Source organism: Streptopelia decaocto (assembly GCF_964273445.1).
Source record: "Streptopelia decaocto genome assembly, chromosome: 1".
Classification (NCBI taxonomy): domain Eukaryota; kingdom Metazoa; phylum Chordata; class Aves; order Columbiformes; family Columbidae; genus Streptopelia; species Streptopelia decaocto.
In genome coordinates, this window is record NC_138663.1 from 208,967,204 (window position 1) to 208,980,414 (window position 13,211).

The 13,211-nt window shown below is 41.5% G+C and overlaps 1 protein-coding gene across 12 annotated transcripts in view; it reads right to left on the reverse strand.

Annotated features, from left to right (window-relative positions):
• Positions 1–7,385: 7,385 nt before the first annotated feature.
• The window catches only part of EMSY (EMSY transcriptional repressor, BRCA2 interacting), a 40,661-nt gene continuing 34,835 nt past the window's right edge, over positions 7,386–13,211 (reverse strand). For 8 of the 12 annotated variants that reach the window (XM_082074192.1, XM_082074191.1, XM_082074193.1 and 5 more), the window contains 3 exons: positions 12,328–12,894; positions 10,936–11,445; positions 7,386–8,866 (listed from right to left, as the gene is read on the reverse strand). In XM_082074192.1, coding sequence (XP_081930318.1) covers positions 8,672–8,866; positions 10,936–11,445; positions 12,328–12,894 — 1,272 coding nt within the window. In that variant the 3' untranslated portion in view covers positions 7,386–8,671. The remainder of the gene's footprint in view (positions 8,867–10,935; positions 11,446–12,327; positions 12,895–13,211) is intronic. The other 4 variants (XM_082074186.1, XM_082074184.1, XM_082074190.1 and 1 more) reach the window with 3 other exon arrangements.

The window sequence follows — 13,211 nt, forward strand, 5'->3', positions numbered from 1 at the left end:
AAAATGGGACTCTCGTCAAGACTCCACCCCTTGTCGTGGATCTCTTGAAGCACAAGCGAGATGCTGTCGCGGAGAGCCCTCCCGGTATGGAGACTCCACTTGCCGTGCCGCCACGGGTGTAAAATTAGCCCTTGCAGGATTGCGAGTGTATTTACTTTCCGTGCACATTTGCACACATACTTTCCGTGCTCAATATGAGCACGTGTAAAATTAATCCTCGCATAATCGCGGGTGTATTTTCCTCCCGTGCTTCCACATAAGCACGTGTAACTTTCTGTGAACATTTGCACGCGTACTTCCCGTGCTTAATACAAACATGTGTAAATTTAACCCTCGCAGAATCACGAGTGTACACTTTCCACACTCAATACAAGTACATGTATCCCATTAAAATAATTCCAAGAGTATGTACTCTTCCCAGACTCAGGGGCGGCTCCAGTATTGTTTTTGGAGATGCCACATGTATGCACACTGTGGACCTCCTGAATTATTAGTTACTGCCTCTTAATAATTTTCCTCAACTGATATCCGAACCTGTATTCAAGTCACTTTTGGAGTGCTAAAACCCTGTTTCTCACCGGTTTAATAAAAGTTGTTTTGGACCCTGTTGTCCATTAAACTAACCTCGGGGTACCTCTGTGACAGCATCAGAAGAGATATAGCAACGTAGGACGGTTCTTCCTACCATCACGGACTATTGAAATAACTTATTATTCAAATAACCGCGGAATAACATACATTTTGATCAAAAAGCAACACAGCCAAGTGAACGTGAACCAGCCACGTTCCCAGGTGCAGCAATAAGACACGTCCGCTCTCCACTGATAGATGGAAATAACTTGGGCTATTTTTCCTTCCTGTGAGCACCCTTCTCAGCAGATGCTAACAGGAGATGGGCTGAAAAATTGATGAAAGGAGAAAAGGTCCCAAAGGTGTGACTACAAAAGGAAAAGCGTCTTCTTCAGCCACCTGCCAGGACAAGGAGAAAGGCAATCACAACAGAAAATTTAAAAAACCCCTCACTTTTGGCTCAGGATCAGTAACACAGCCCAAAAAGGCGCTCCCCCTCCCTCGCAGTACCCCAAAGTAGCTGTTTATACCACGGGCTCTGCTTTTACTGCTTATTTCAAAACAAACCTTTGCCATTTCCTGACCAGAAAAGTTGTGCTTTTAATTCAGACTTTGAAAGTCAAGATACTGCTGCTTTCCACTATAAATAGCCCAGGCTTGCTATGACATCTCCCTGTGACATTTAGTTCAAACAAGGGAAAAAAAAAACCTTGACAGGAAATAAACAAAAAAAGAAACAAAGAATAAAATACATTTTAAAAAAGAACCTTAAGATCATGAGTTCTTGTATCTCTGAGAGAAAAGTAATTTCTGGATAAATTCATAACCTTGAATAAAGTCCTGTTTTCCAGTCTTTGGTTGTAGATACTCAATAGAAAGTGGTTGATCCTGAGTCTGGAGGAGGCAACATCTTCTCCATGTGATACACAACAGGAAAATCTTTTTTCCAGCCTCTCTGGGTATAATTTGGAACCATTTCCTGGTATTATTTTCACGCTCCCAAAAGCCCATGGCTATGATCCCTCCAAGCTGCCTTGACAATGTTTATAACTGCATTGATTTCCCAGAGCCCCAAAAGCAACAAATTTTGCATCGCTTGCAGCTGAAATCCTCCCACCAGTGGGGACGCAAGTCAGAAGCTGAACATCCCAAGACAAGTGTTGTGCCTTGGGCCAGGTTATTGAAAACTAAAACTGGAAGTGATTTCTCAAATTATTTTATATCGCTGGGTTTACAGCCATTCAGGTTTCTGGGCATAAGACTGAAAGGGGTATTTTTTCCATGTGTTTATATACCTAATGTGGGGGATAAGGAAGATGGAGCCAGACTTCTCAGTGGTGACCAAGGAAAGGACAAGAGGCCGCACCTCTAATCTTGGGGGCAGTTTTGGGTCCCTCACACCAAGAAAGGCCTTAAGGTGCTGGAGCGAGTTGAGAGAAGGGAACGGAGCTGGGGAAGGGGCTGGAGCACAAGTGTGATGGGAGCGGCTGAGGGACCTGGGGGGTTCAGCTGGAGAACAGGAGCTGAGGGGAGACCTTCTGATCTCTGAACTGCCTGAGAGGAGCTTGGAGCCAGGGGGGTCGGGCTCTGCTCCCAAGTAGCAAGTGACAGGATGAGAGGAAATGGCCTCAAGTTTCACCAGGGGTGGTTGAGGTTGGATCTTGGGAACAGTTTCTTCCCCAAAGGGCTGTTGGGCATTGGAACAGGCTGCCCAGGGCAGTGCTGGAGTCACCATCCCTGGAGGGGTTGAACAGACGTGTAGATGAGGTTCTCAGGGACATGGGGCAGTGCCAGGGGTGGGTTAAGAGTTGGGTTTTATGATCTTGAGGGTCTCCTCCAACCAAAATGATTCTATGATAATGGGCATAAACCAAAACCATGAAAATTCTACTTAAATACCAGGAAAATAATAAGAATGTGCAAGTGGTCAAACACTGGAACAGGTTGTCGAGTTTCCATCACAGGAGATTTCCACAAAACCCAGCTAGACACGGTCCCAAGCAGCCTGCCCCAGCTGACCCTGCTCTGAGCAGTAGGGTTGGACTAGATCATCTCCAGATGCTCCTGCCAACTTTATTGACCTTGCAAGTGCACGAAGAACCTTTCCCAGCCCTTTGCTACTCAGGTCTCAGGCACTGAGAAGTTTCTTACAAGGAAGGGACGCGAGCATTCCCATTCCCCCAAGTAGCAAGTGATAGGACCAGAGGAAACAGCCTCAAGTTGCACCAGGGGAGGTTGAGGTTGGATCTTGGGAACAATTTCTTCAGCAGAAGGGCTGTCGGGCATCGTAACAGGCTGCCCAGGGCAGTGGTGGAGTCACCATCCCTGGAGGGGTTTAAAAGACACATAGACGAGGTTCTTAGGGACATGGTTTAGTGCTAGAGCCAGGTTAGGTTAGGTTAGGTTATGGTTGGACTTGATGATCCTGAGGGATTCTTCCAACTAAAATGATTCTATTAAATCATATATTATACACAGCTTTATCTTTTTGCAAAAAGAACGGGAGATAGCAGAGCAGATTAAATATCTGAATTAAATTTATGGGGAAAAGCAGCTTCCTAGGAACAAAGAGAATTAAGACCTGAAAACAGTCACGAAGCAAAAGATCCCCTGCACATTGACTTGTTTTGCTTTTAAATAAGGCTGCAATATCAAAGAATAACTTGGCAGTTAAAGATTAACCAAATATCCAGCTCAAAGGGTTTACAGTAAGGAGACAACAGCCATGGTGACTACAGGGCAGCAATGACAGACCCGCTGTCATCTCTAGAGACAACCAGCCTGCTATGCATTCTGTATCTATTTATCTATATATATAAATATAAAGCAGCATCCTTAACAGCAATAAAAGCCTGTGCAAAGAGACTTCCAGAGTCTTTAGCTGGCCTCTGGTAGAGACTGAGGCAAAGGAAGTTCCAAAGGTTTTGGCAAAACTTGTATCACAGAGGATTCCTTGCACGTTCAAATTGACGTGGTTGACGTGATGATTGTTACAGGTCCCTTCCAACCCAAACTGTTCTATGATGTGTCCTCCTTGGGGTGTAAATCCCATACGTCGTCCATGAGAGGCTGGCTGATGTGCCTACTGCCCTCTGATGGGTTCCTAAAGAGCCCAAGGTCCTAATTAACCCCACCAGATGGTGATATAGCTCTTCTTTATGACAAAATCCATTTAATAAAGGCAGCAACAGAAAACACGATCCCAGAAAATTTTGAACTTGCTAAAAACTTAGAGACAAACATCAAAATATAATCACAAGAAATTCTGTTTTTCAAAAGCAGCCAAGTTCTGGGTAAAACCAAAATCATACAAAGTTTTGAGCAGGAACTGATCTGGACTAATATCTATTGGAAAATTCTGACAATCCCAGACTCCAAAACTGATTCAAGGCCATGCTGTTACTCTTCAGTCCTTAATGCTTAAAAACCTCTTAAGATCTTTCCTGCTCCCCATAATTCAAAGACCCTTTTCTCTAGAAGTTATGAACAAGTTCCCGGTTACTCACCATCCTATTTACACTTCAGCAACTACAGCTGAAGAAGAAAAAAAACCCACCACCACCACAACCCATCCAAGATCACTAAGGTATCAACAAAGTATTTATATATATTTTTCTTTCTTATACTTTGAAGCTTTACAATACTAATGCAACTGTCTAGTTTAAATGTCACTATATGACACATGAAGTCACTGAATTTCAACCTGCAGCTCCTGTGCTCATTGAAAAGACTCCAAATGACAGAAAACACGACACTCCCTGGTAACATTAATTAATTATCATCAGTCTTGGTGTTGATATTTTCAAGTTCCCATTTCTATGCCTCTGTACAGACTAAAGAGCCACTAATGACAATTTCTTCTTGCATAGGAACCCATAAATATATTAAGGCACTTAGTCTAACTTTCTCTTCGACAAATGATGTTAAGCTCTAAATTCATCATAAACTATGTGTTGCATTACTAGAAGAAACCAGATTCGCAGGTTTTTCAGGACAGACTTTGGGTAGGGGAAAAATAATCCCTATAGCATTGAAGGGAACTTAGCCTGTTAGAAGTAATTCTTCATGGTTGACATCAAACCCAAGGAAAGGAGCAAGCCCTGAGCCCAGCAAAGACATTAAGGCATTAGACTGTTTTTTAAATACAGACAAACTCCAAAACAATGTGTTTTTTCTAGTTCATTATCTTAAATTATACGCTGAGTCTTCTCTGAAATCACCTGCCTTGTTGGTGTAGCCATGGGGATGCAAAACTTCATCTGTGAAACCCCTGGGCTTAACTATTAAAATGCTAGAGGAAAAAGCAAATAGTCTTAAATTGCCTTTACTTTTGATTCTTTCTTTAATCCCATCTATTTAATCACACATTCTGTTCAAAGGGTCCTCCACGTGTAAGATGAGACTCACAACCGCAAGTAGCTGCTGTTTTTCTGTTTTGCCCTGACATTTCAAAAGCTCATTTTGTCACTGGAAGGGAACTGAAAACACTTTAACCCCAACAGTTAAATCCTTCTAGAAAACATGTAGCCGTCTGTGATTGTGCATGTCTTTAAAGCACACAAAACTCTTCCCCTGTTTCAGAACCTCATCTAATTTTACTTTATTTGTAGCATCCTTTTTTGAAAACTCATTTACTATCGCAGCACCAGAGACCATCTGTTAAAATGAATTCAAAACGACTCTTTCACACTGTTTTACCTGCTCTCCAATTCCCCCCTCCAGCTTCCTGCTAAATTATAAGCCTATTTACCTGCTAATTCCTAGTACCAAAGATCATCGTCATCACAGTATCTCACCTTTGTCTATTCCAAAGAGAGACATCAAACTCATTTAAGCAAGGCAAATGCAGCTTATCAAGGAGAAGTGATCTGCAAATGTTACCTTACACACCAATGTGTTATTCATAGCAGCTCGGTGATATTTATAAGGCTGTGAGAAGTGGATACCTGGCTGCAGTGGGATGAAATAAGTATCCCAGGGGCACAGGGCAGGACAAGGAATGGGCAGAGCTGCCTGGAGGTCACGAAAAGGAGGAGAAGGCCAAATGCTCCGAGATTATCTTCTTAATGTTGTCCTCAAAAATCAAGTAACCAGGAAAAAAAATAACATCTTGATCTTAAATTTTAGCTCACCTTGTCTATTCCTTATCATTGAAAGTATTTATAAGGCAAAGTGCTGGAACAAATTAAAATAAGAGAATCTGAAAAAAAAGAATCATCTACGTTTAGAAAAGCATCAAGAAAAGAGTCTCAAGAATGGATGCGTTGATTACAAAAGTCTAAATTTCTCACTTGACTCCACCATGTGCTTCACTTTGCCAGGCTGAAAACAACCTCATTAATGTTTACAGATATATAAAGGGTGAGTGTCAGGAGGATGGAGCCAGGCTCTTCTCGGTGACAACCAATGATAGGACAAGGGGTAATGGGTACAAACTGGAACACAAGAGGTTCCACTTAAATTTGAGAAGGAACTTCTTCTCAGTGAGGGTGCCAGAGCCTGGCCCAGGCTGCCCAGGGAGGTTGTGGAGTCTCCTTCTCTGCAGACATTCCAACCCGCCTGGACACCTTCCTGTGTAACCTCATCTGGGTGTTCCTGCTCCATGGGGGGATTGCACTGGATGAGCTTTCCAGGTCCCTTCCAACCCCTGACATTCTGTAATTCTCTCACAGCAACAGCAAATGCTTTTGTGCTTTTAAAATATTTGCTGTCTTCAAGGAACTGTCAAATATATCACTTAGTCGTTCATACCTTTGTTGTAAAGTCGTTGCTAAGGATGCAAACAAGTCATAAAACATGGAAATAAATTGGATCAGAACTTAATATGCTTAATGTATTAGAAGTGATGAATACACCTTATGCTATTTCTTAGTGTCCCTTTTTTGGCTGGAGAGAGAATGTACATTCACTGAAACCTTAAACCATTAATTAAGGCAAAGTTCTTGGGCAAAAGCGCTTAATAAAAATCTCACTCCATATTCTCATGGCCTTTCAGTCCTAGATAAGCCAGGGACACTCAAAATATTGCATGGTGACAATGAAAATTTGATAAAATCCAGAACTGTGTGTCATCTGCTTTGGGCTTTTTGTAACTGTGTATGGAAAAGTACAGACATTACCTGGCACTGGCATCTGCAAAGCACAACAGACTGTCCAATCAGGCAGTAAACTTGGTATTAAATCGCTTTTTGCCATTCTGTAGCAACGTGGAACCTTCAGGACTTGGATCGTAACGTGGTCACTTTGTGGGTCACCGTTATTTCACTAAAACAAGAGTAAAAAAGCACCCAAACTATCAAAACCAGAACCACCTAGAATGGCACACTGGTAGGGTTATTATCTTTTTTACTGGAGAAAGAAATATGGTATTGTTCATTTAATATAAATTATTCTCTTCCATCCTGAGCACTAAGTACAGTAGAAACCAAGCCAATACCTATTCCAACATAAAAATAATGCAAAAACGATGTTTCCTAACCCACTACTCTGCCATTTGCACGTTGAATTTATCAAGATGCTTTTCCACTGTGATAAACTACGTGATTTTTTCAACTAATGCTCATGGAAAACAGAAGGGGAAAAAAAGTGTATGAAAGTCATAGGGACTTAGTTTATAAAATAAATGAGGTTACAGAAAAACCAACAGCACCACCTACAGGTTACTGTATGTTCTTACAGCGGTGGATACTCAGGACAAGTAAGATAAATGGGTTGTTTTAGGATTTGTATTTTTAGTTTGAGTTACTCTTGCTGGAATTTAATCTTAACTACAATATCAACAGTAAAATCACAGCTTAAAAAGAAACAAAAAAGACTGACGCAAAAAGCTGTATTAGACTTCGGATGAAATCTACTTACAGTACTTCAGCTCCAAAACCTGGGCAGTTAGGCTGATAGATGTATATACAATGAAATGATATGTCAAAGTCTTAAAATGCTTAGTTATTTATAATGAAATCTATACAAAACAGTTAAAAACGTGTTTTTATATACATTCGGACAAAAAAAAAAGTATTTTCTTCATTAGCAGAATGTATTAAAACTGGTTCTTTCGCCCCATCTGAATGCAAACCTCCCAAAGTATTGCTTCAACAAGCCAAGTCATAAGGCTAATTTCTGAAACCTACCACTGTATCCCGATTTAAGCTTTTAAACTCCCCAAACGGTCACTTTATAAACAGCATGTAAGAGTAAAATACGGATTTTCAGAAGTCGTAGCTCGCTTCTGAATTCAGGGGTTCAACTTGGAAAGATGCCGAACCACTTATAGCCCATTTTGGAAAACCGGTTTATAGCAAAATACATCCCTTCCTGCCCCATTTGTATCTGAATTAACGCACCTGTCTGTTTCACAGGAACCTTTTAAACAGCTTGGCCTCACTTCAGATTTTATATTTCAATAAATAATCCAAGATTAACAGGGGTAGATGGGCATTTCATGTGCTAATGGCACAAAGAAATGCTTCATACAGTGTTACCCTACTTGCAAACAGAAATCCATTAGCAAATGCACTTTGCAACCAGTGACTGATTTTGCTTATTTCCAAACATTCACCAATAAGAATTAAAAAGGAATCTCTCTTTTTAAGCTTATGAAAGAAAATCTTTAAGTGAGCACAAGTGCAAGGAAGCAAATTCCAAAATTCCTGGGGCTTTTCCAGCACTGTCAGAGACACTTTTTCTCTCACATGCTATTTAAAAATACAAGTATTTATCCAACTTATTTTTTTGATGGCGTTTTGCTCAACACTAAGAAAAAGACACAGCAAAATAACAATCCCTTTTCACTGAAAGCTCTTTCAGCATCTGGGCAAAGGCTTCAATAGCATGAGCTGTAGAATTCGCTGCAGATTTGCTTTTTTAACAGTACATTCCACCGTCACGGGTTTACTAAATCTCAGTAATTCCATCTTTGTCGCTGGAAACGAACTTTTAAGACGCAGCTTTTGCAACACCGTCTTGTTAAAACACACTGATGCTTCAAGGGTCCAATGAACAACTCTAATAAGCAAAAGTGCTCTAGGACATCACAATAAAAGGGTATCTCGGATACTCAAAATCCCCGAAATATTTTTAAAGTGCACTCCAGTGTCCCAGTTCTTTAGGATTGCTCAGCAGAACTTCGAGAGGGGCTGGGCTCGGTGCCATCCTCTGTGCTACTGTCCACGTCTTGCTCCATCGCTGTCTCCTCATCGTCAAGGCGTTGACTGGTGAAGTTGTTGAGCTCCAGGAGCCCGCTGGGTTCCACCACCACATTGGAGCTGGAGTGACAAGGGATGGAATAGTGAGGGATAGTCTAAAAGAAAGAAGAGATTTGAGTTTTAACACATGGAGTTTCCACGGGTAAATGCATCTGTGCAAGCACTCATGGAAAAGGGATATTCGGTTTCCAAGAGCAGTTTTCCCCAGCTAAGGCCCATTGCATGTTACATTAATTAGCTAAAGTTTCAAAGCACCCTTTCACCAGATCAGATGGTGACAGATAAAATCTGAATAATCTGGCTCTTAAGGCACTGATCACAGCCTTGCGTAATCCCTAATGGCCTGTGATGGCACAACCAACCGCTAAACCACCGATGCCCACCATCCATCATTCACAGAATCACAGAATGTCAGGGGTTGGAAGGGACCTCAAAGCTCATCCAGTGCAATCCCCCCGCCGGAGCAGGAACACCCAGGTTAGGTTACACAGGAAGGTGTCCAGGTGGGTTGGAATGTCTGCAGAGAAGGAGACTCCACAACCTGCCTGGGCAGCCTGGGCCAGGCTCTGCCACCCTCACTGAGAAGAAGTTTCTTCTCAAATTTAAGTGGAACCTCCTGTGTTCCAGTTTGTACCCATTACCCCTTGTCCTGCCATTGGTTGTCACCGAGAAGAGCCTGGCTCCATCCTCCTGACACTCACCCTTTATATATCTGTAAACATTAATGAGGTCACCCCTCAGTCTCCTCTTCTCCAAACTAAAGAAACCCAGCTCCCTCAGCCTCTTCTCATAAGGGAGATGCTCCACTCCCTTAATCAACTTTGTTGCCCTATTCCTCCAACATAAAGCACAGATAACACTTTCTTCAGCTTCATCTTTTTCAGACAAGACATTCAGATATAAGGACTAGCTATATTTTTTGTATGCAACACAACAGAACCTGTGGCCCTGCTCAGAGCTGCGGTGGCACAGAGGTTGAGGAAACCAAATGGATCTAAGCTATTTTTTTCTGCTCGTGCTTTCACAGGTTCTAGAAACTAAATCTACAACTATACAACTGATATTCTGGGTAGCATTTTACTTTTGAAACAGCTTATGCCACAATGATAAACAATACAGATTCTCAAAATACGCGGTATTTGAAGTAAAATAGAAATCTACCTTGGTCTATTTAGGGAAATGAGGACTAAAAATGAGTACAAAAAGGATGGTTTCTACAAAAGCGAAGTTAGCTGCAATGACGATTTTATAAAGGAGCATGAAAAATTTGAAAGCTCTGTACACAAATAATTTCCCACATCAGAAGCATTTTCCCTGTAAACACAAATACGATAAGACAGTAAAGCCATTTCAATCTACACCATCATTGTGTGAACATACACCATGCCAACTTATAGAATCAGAGAATGTCCTGAGTTGGAAGGGACCCCCAAGGATCATCGAGTCCAACTCCTGTCCCTGCACAGGACAACCCCACAGTTCACAAACTTCTCTACAAAGATTCATATGATACCATTCTGAGTCCTCGGATGACTTAAATACTTCCTCAGTTGACATTCTGAATACGTATTACATCATAAGACATCATATTTAAGACAAGAGAATCAACGAAAATATCAATCATCGGTTAGGTGACTCAAAGCATTTAGGATAAAGATCAATAGTCATTTTATCTCAGAATTGGTGAGATGGGTTGTAAGTGAAGTTAACAAGATTTCTCCTGAATTTAGACCTTATTTGCTGAACTTCCCCAGTAAGTAGAACCCCATTGCTTCATTTTTTGCACTAATTTTATACTCAGAGGTAATATTAATAAATACTATAAAAAATTCTAAATCATAGTTCCACACTAAGTGTTGAAAGTCATATTTTTAAGCATTTCAAATAAAAGTACTTGGTAAAATAAGATGAGCTTGGTTTGTTTTCTTAACAGAAAAAGGAAGACACCGAGGACACAGTGAATGATACAGTTCTAGACAAACTTGAGCTCAGTTTAAGAAGAATCACACACTTTGAAGTACCAATCTATCACAAGTGTAGAAAAAGAACCAAAAACTGGGGAAGGAAAACAAAAATAGTCGAACATTGCTCGGTTGCAATCATCACATCAGACAGCAGTTTGCTCTGCTCAACCTTCGCCTTATTTGCTCCAGTCTTCTCTTACCTGGACAACAATTTCTGATGAACTCTCTTCAGCTTTCTTTTGTGATATATTCTGAATGTGTATAAACTGCTTTGTTGTAGGCATTCCTTGTGCATCGAGTTTCCTCTCTGTCAAAGCAGGACCAACAGCAGGAGGACTTGAACCGGGTTCTGCACGTGTCTGTTGCTGGGGGATGGAAGTTGCCGTCATCCCTACCGCAGTCACCCTCGGCACCTGGGGACAAGGTGACGACTCTGCTTCGCTAACGAGCTTACTAGCAGATATGGCCTTTTTTGAGGGATCCACTGTTGTATGTTCTACGTTTGGATCAATCTGAGCTTCCACCATAGACACTCTCAAAACATCCGCTACCGCTGTCTTCGTGGATGACTGCGTGGGGAATAAACTGGTAACCGGCAAGGCCAGTTTGGGCACAGAACTGGCACCTGCTACCTCTGAAACAGGAGGCTGCCTCCCCTCAAAAGTTATCTTTGTAACAGTGGATCCTTGCGTTATAACTGGCTGCTGCACCTGAAAATCAAATTTTTGTTGTGCATGTTACAGCTAGATTTTGTTTTTCAATTGAAAATTTAACTCAATATTTCCAAGGACAGCATGGCACAAACAACATACTTGCTATTAGGAAGACAGTTGAAACTCAGTGTTTTAACAAAGGAATTAGCAATGATGTAGTAACAGTTAATTGAAGCCTGGGGAAAAGCAGCTCTTTATGCTGCTAGATAAAGATTTTAGCAGTATAACACCACAGCAGCCTCATTTTCCTTTGGGATTTACACCCTCATGTGATGTTTGTTAACCCTCTTGTTTTCACATGTATTCCTTAAAGGGCCAAAAAAATAGAAACTATACTTTTCTGGAGCTAGTTAAAATACATTATTTTTTTCATTCTTCAGTCTTTACATTTTCCCCTCCCAAGGAAAAATCAAATTACTCCTGTACATGAAAGCCATACAACTTCAGGAGAATGTAAACTACAAAGGAAGATGTACAACGGAGAGCCTTAGGAGACTGCAGTGTATTCATCTTTATTTCCACGGAAATAAAAAGTGCTACGGGAACGGAAATTAATAATGTGTCATATCTAAAAATTAAAAGGAAACAACTGGGGACAAATTCCATGCACCAATGGTGGCAGAAATTCGTAAGAACTGTCCAATGAAACACTTCTGTGAGCTCTACAGATTTTTCCCCTATAACATGTGCTTCTCTTTCCTAGTGTCAACCTTCTGATGGGGCACTTAAAACCAGTGGAATGAGGAGTTCTCTCTTGCCAGGACAAAACACTGCTACAGCGACAGTGTCGGTGTTTTGATATATTTTTTTTTTGCCTTTTTTTGTGTTTTTTTCCTTGAACAGCGCCGTGTATTTTGCATGCTATCAATATTCCGTTACCTGGCTTGCTGGCTGTTTCTCTGAAGAGGCAGGTAGCTGCATTTGACCCTGGGGGGGTTGGGGTTGCACGTAGATTTTTTGTGCCGTTGGTGCCTGTTGCAGTTTGGGCAGCTGCTGCGTGGTTTTGACTGCAAGCACCTGCACTACAGTTTGCTGTGGCTGTGCCACTAAGGTAGGGAGTTGCCTTTCTTTGGCCATCATGTGGGGTGGGGGGTGCTGTGCATCTGGTTTGGTCTGTGCTTGCTCTTGCTGCTGCTGGGGGTTTATCTTTTGATGCCTTATGGAAAGCTGGGGCATTTGTGGGAGTTTGTGCTGGATTTGATCAGCCTGCAGGTGGATTGTCTGCTTCTGCTTAGTCTGGAAACACTGCAGAGTTTTCACTTGCAGTTGAGTCTGTTCCAGCTGTGGCTGACTCAGTTTTTGCTGTTTTTGTGCCTGAGATTGTGTCAGGGCAGATCTGTAGAACAGGCCGGTCTGAGGATCTAAGGTGTCCATCTCTTCCACTTCTCCTTCCTCAGTTCCAAGTTGTTCGCTGTGTTTGGTAAATGCAGTGTGACTGCTTAAGGCCTTAATAAGAAGAAGTTACAGCAAGTTAGTAAAGAGAAATATAAATAAGAATACACAATATAAAAATAATTTTTAATGTTTCAACCGGACTACTTCAACTTATTTTACCACCACAGAATCCCAGCTCATGTATAAAAATACCCTTGCATGGAGATTCCACAATATGTAAGCAATCAATAGCTATTTCCATCATGTTAAAGTGTGGCATGTCTCTGTGTGACAATAACCACATAACTAATCCTCAGTGGAGACCACGTAGCCCTCAAATGCGTCACACTAAGGTTCAAAGCCCCTAAGGTTGCAATGGCACTTGGGTA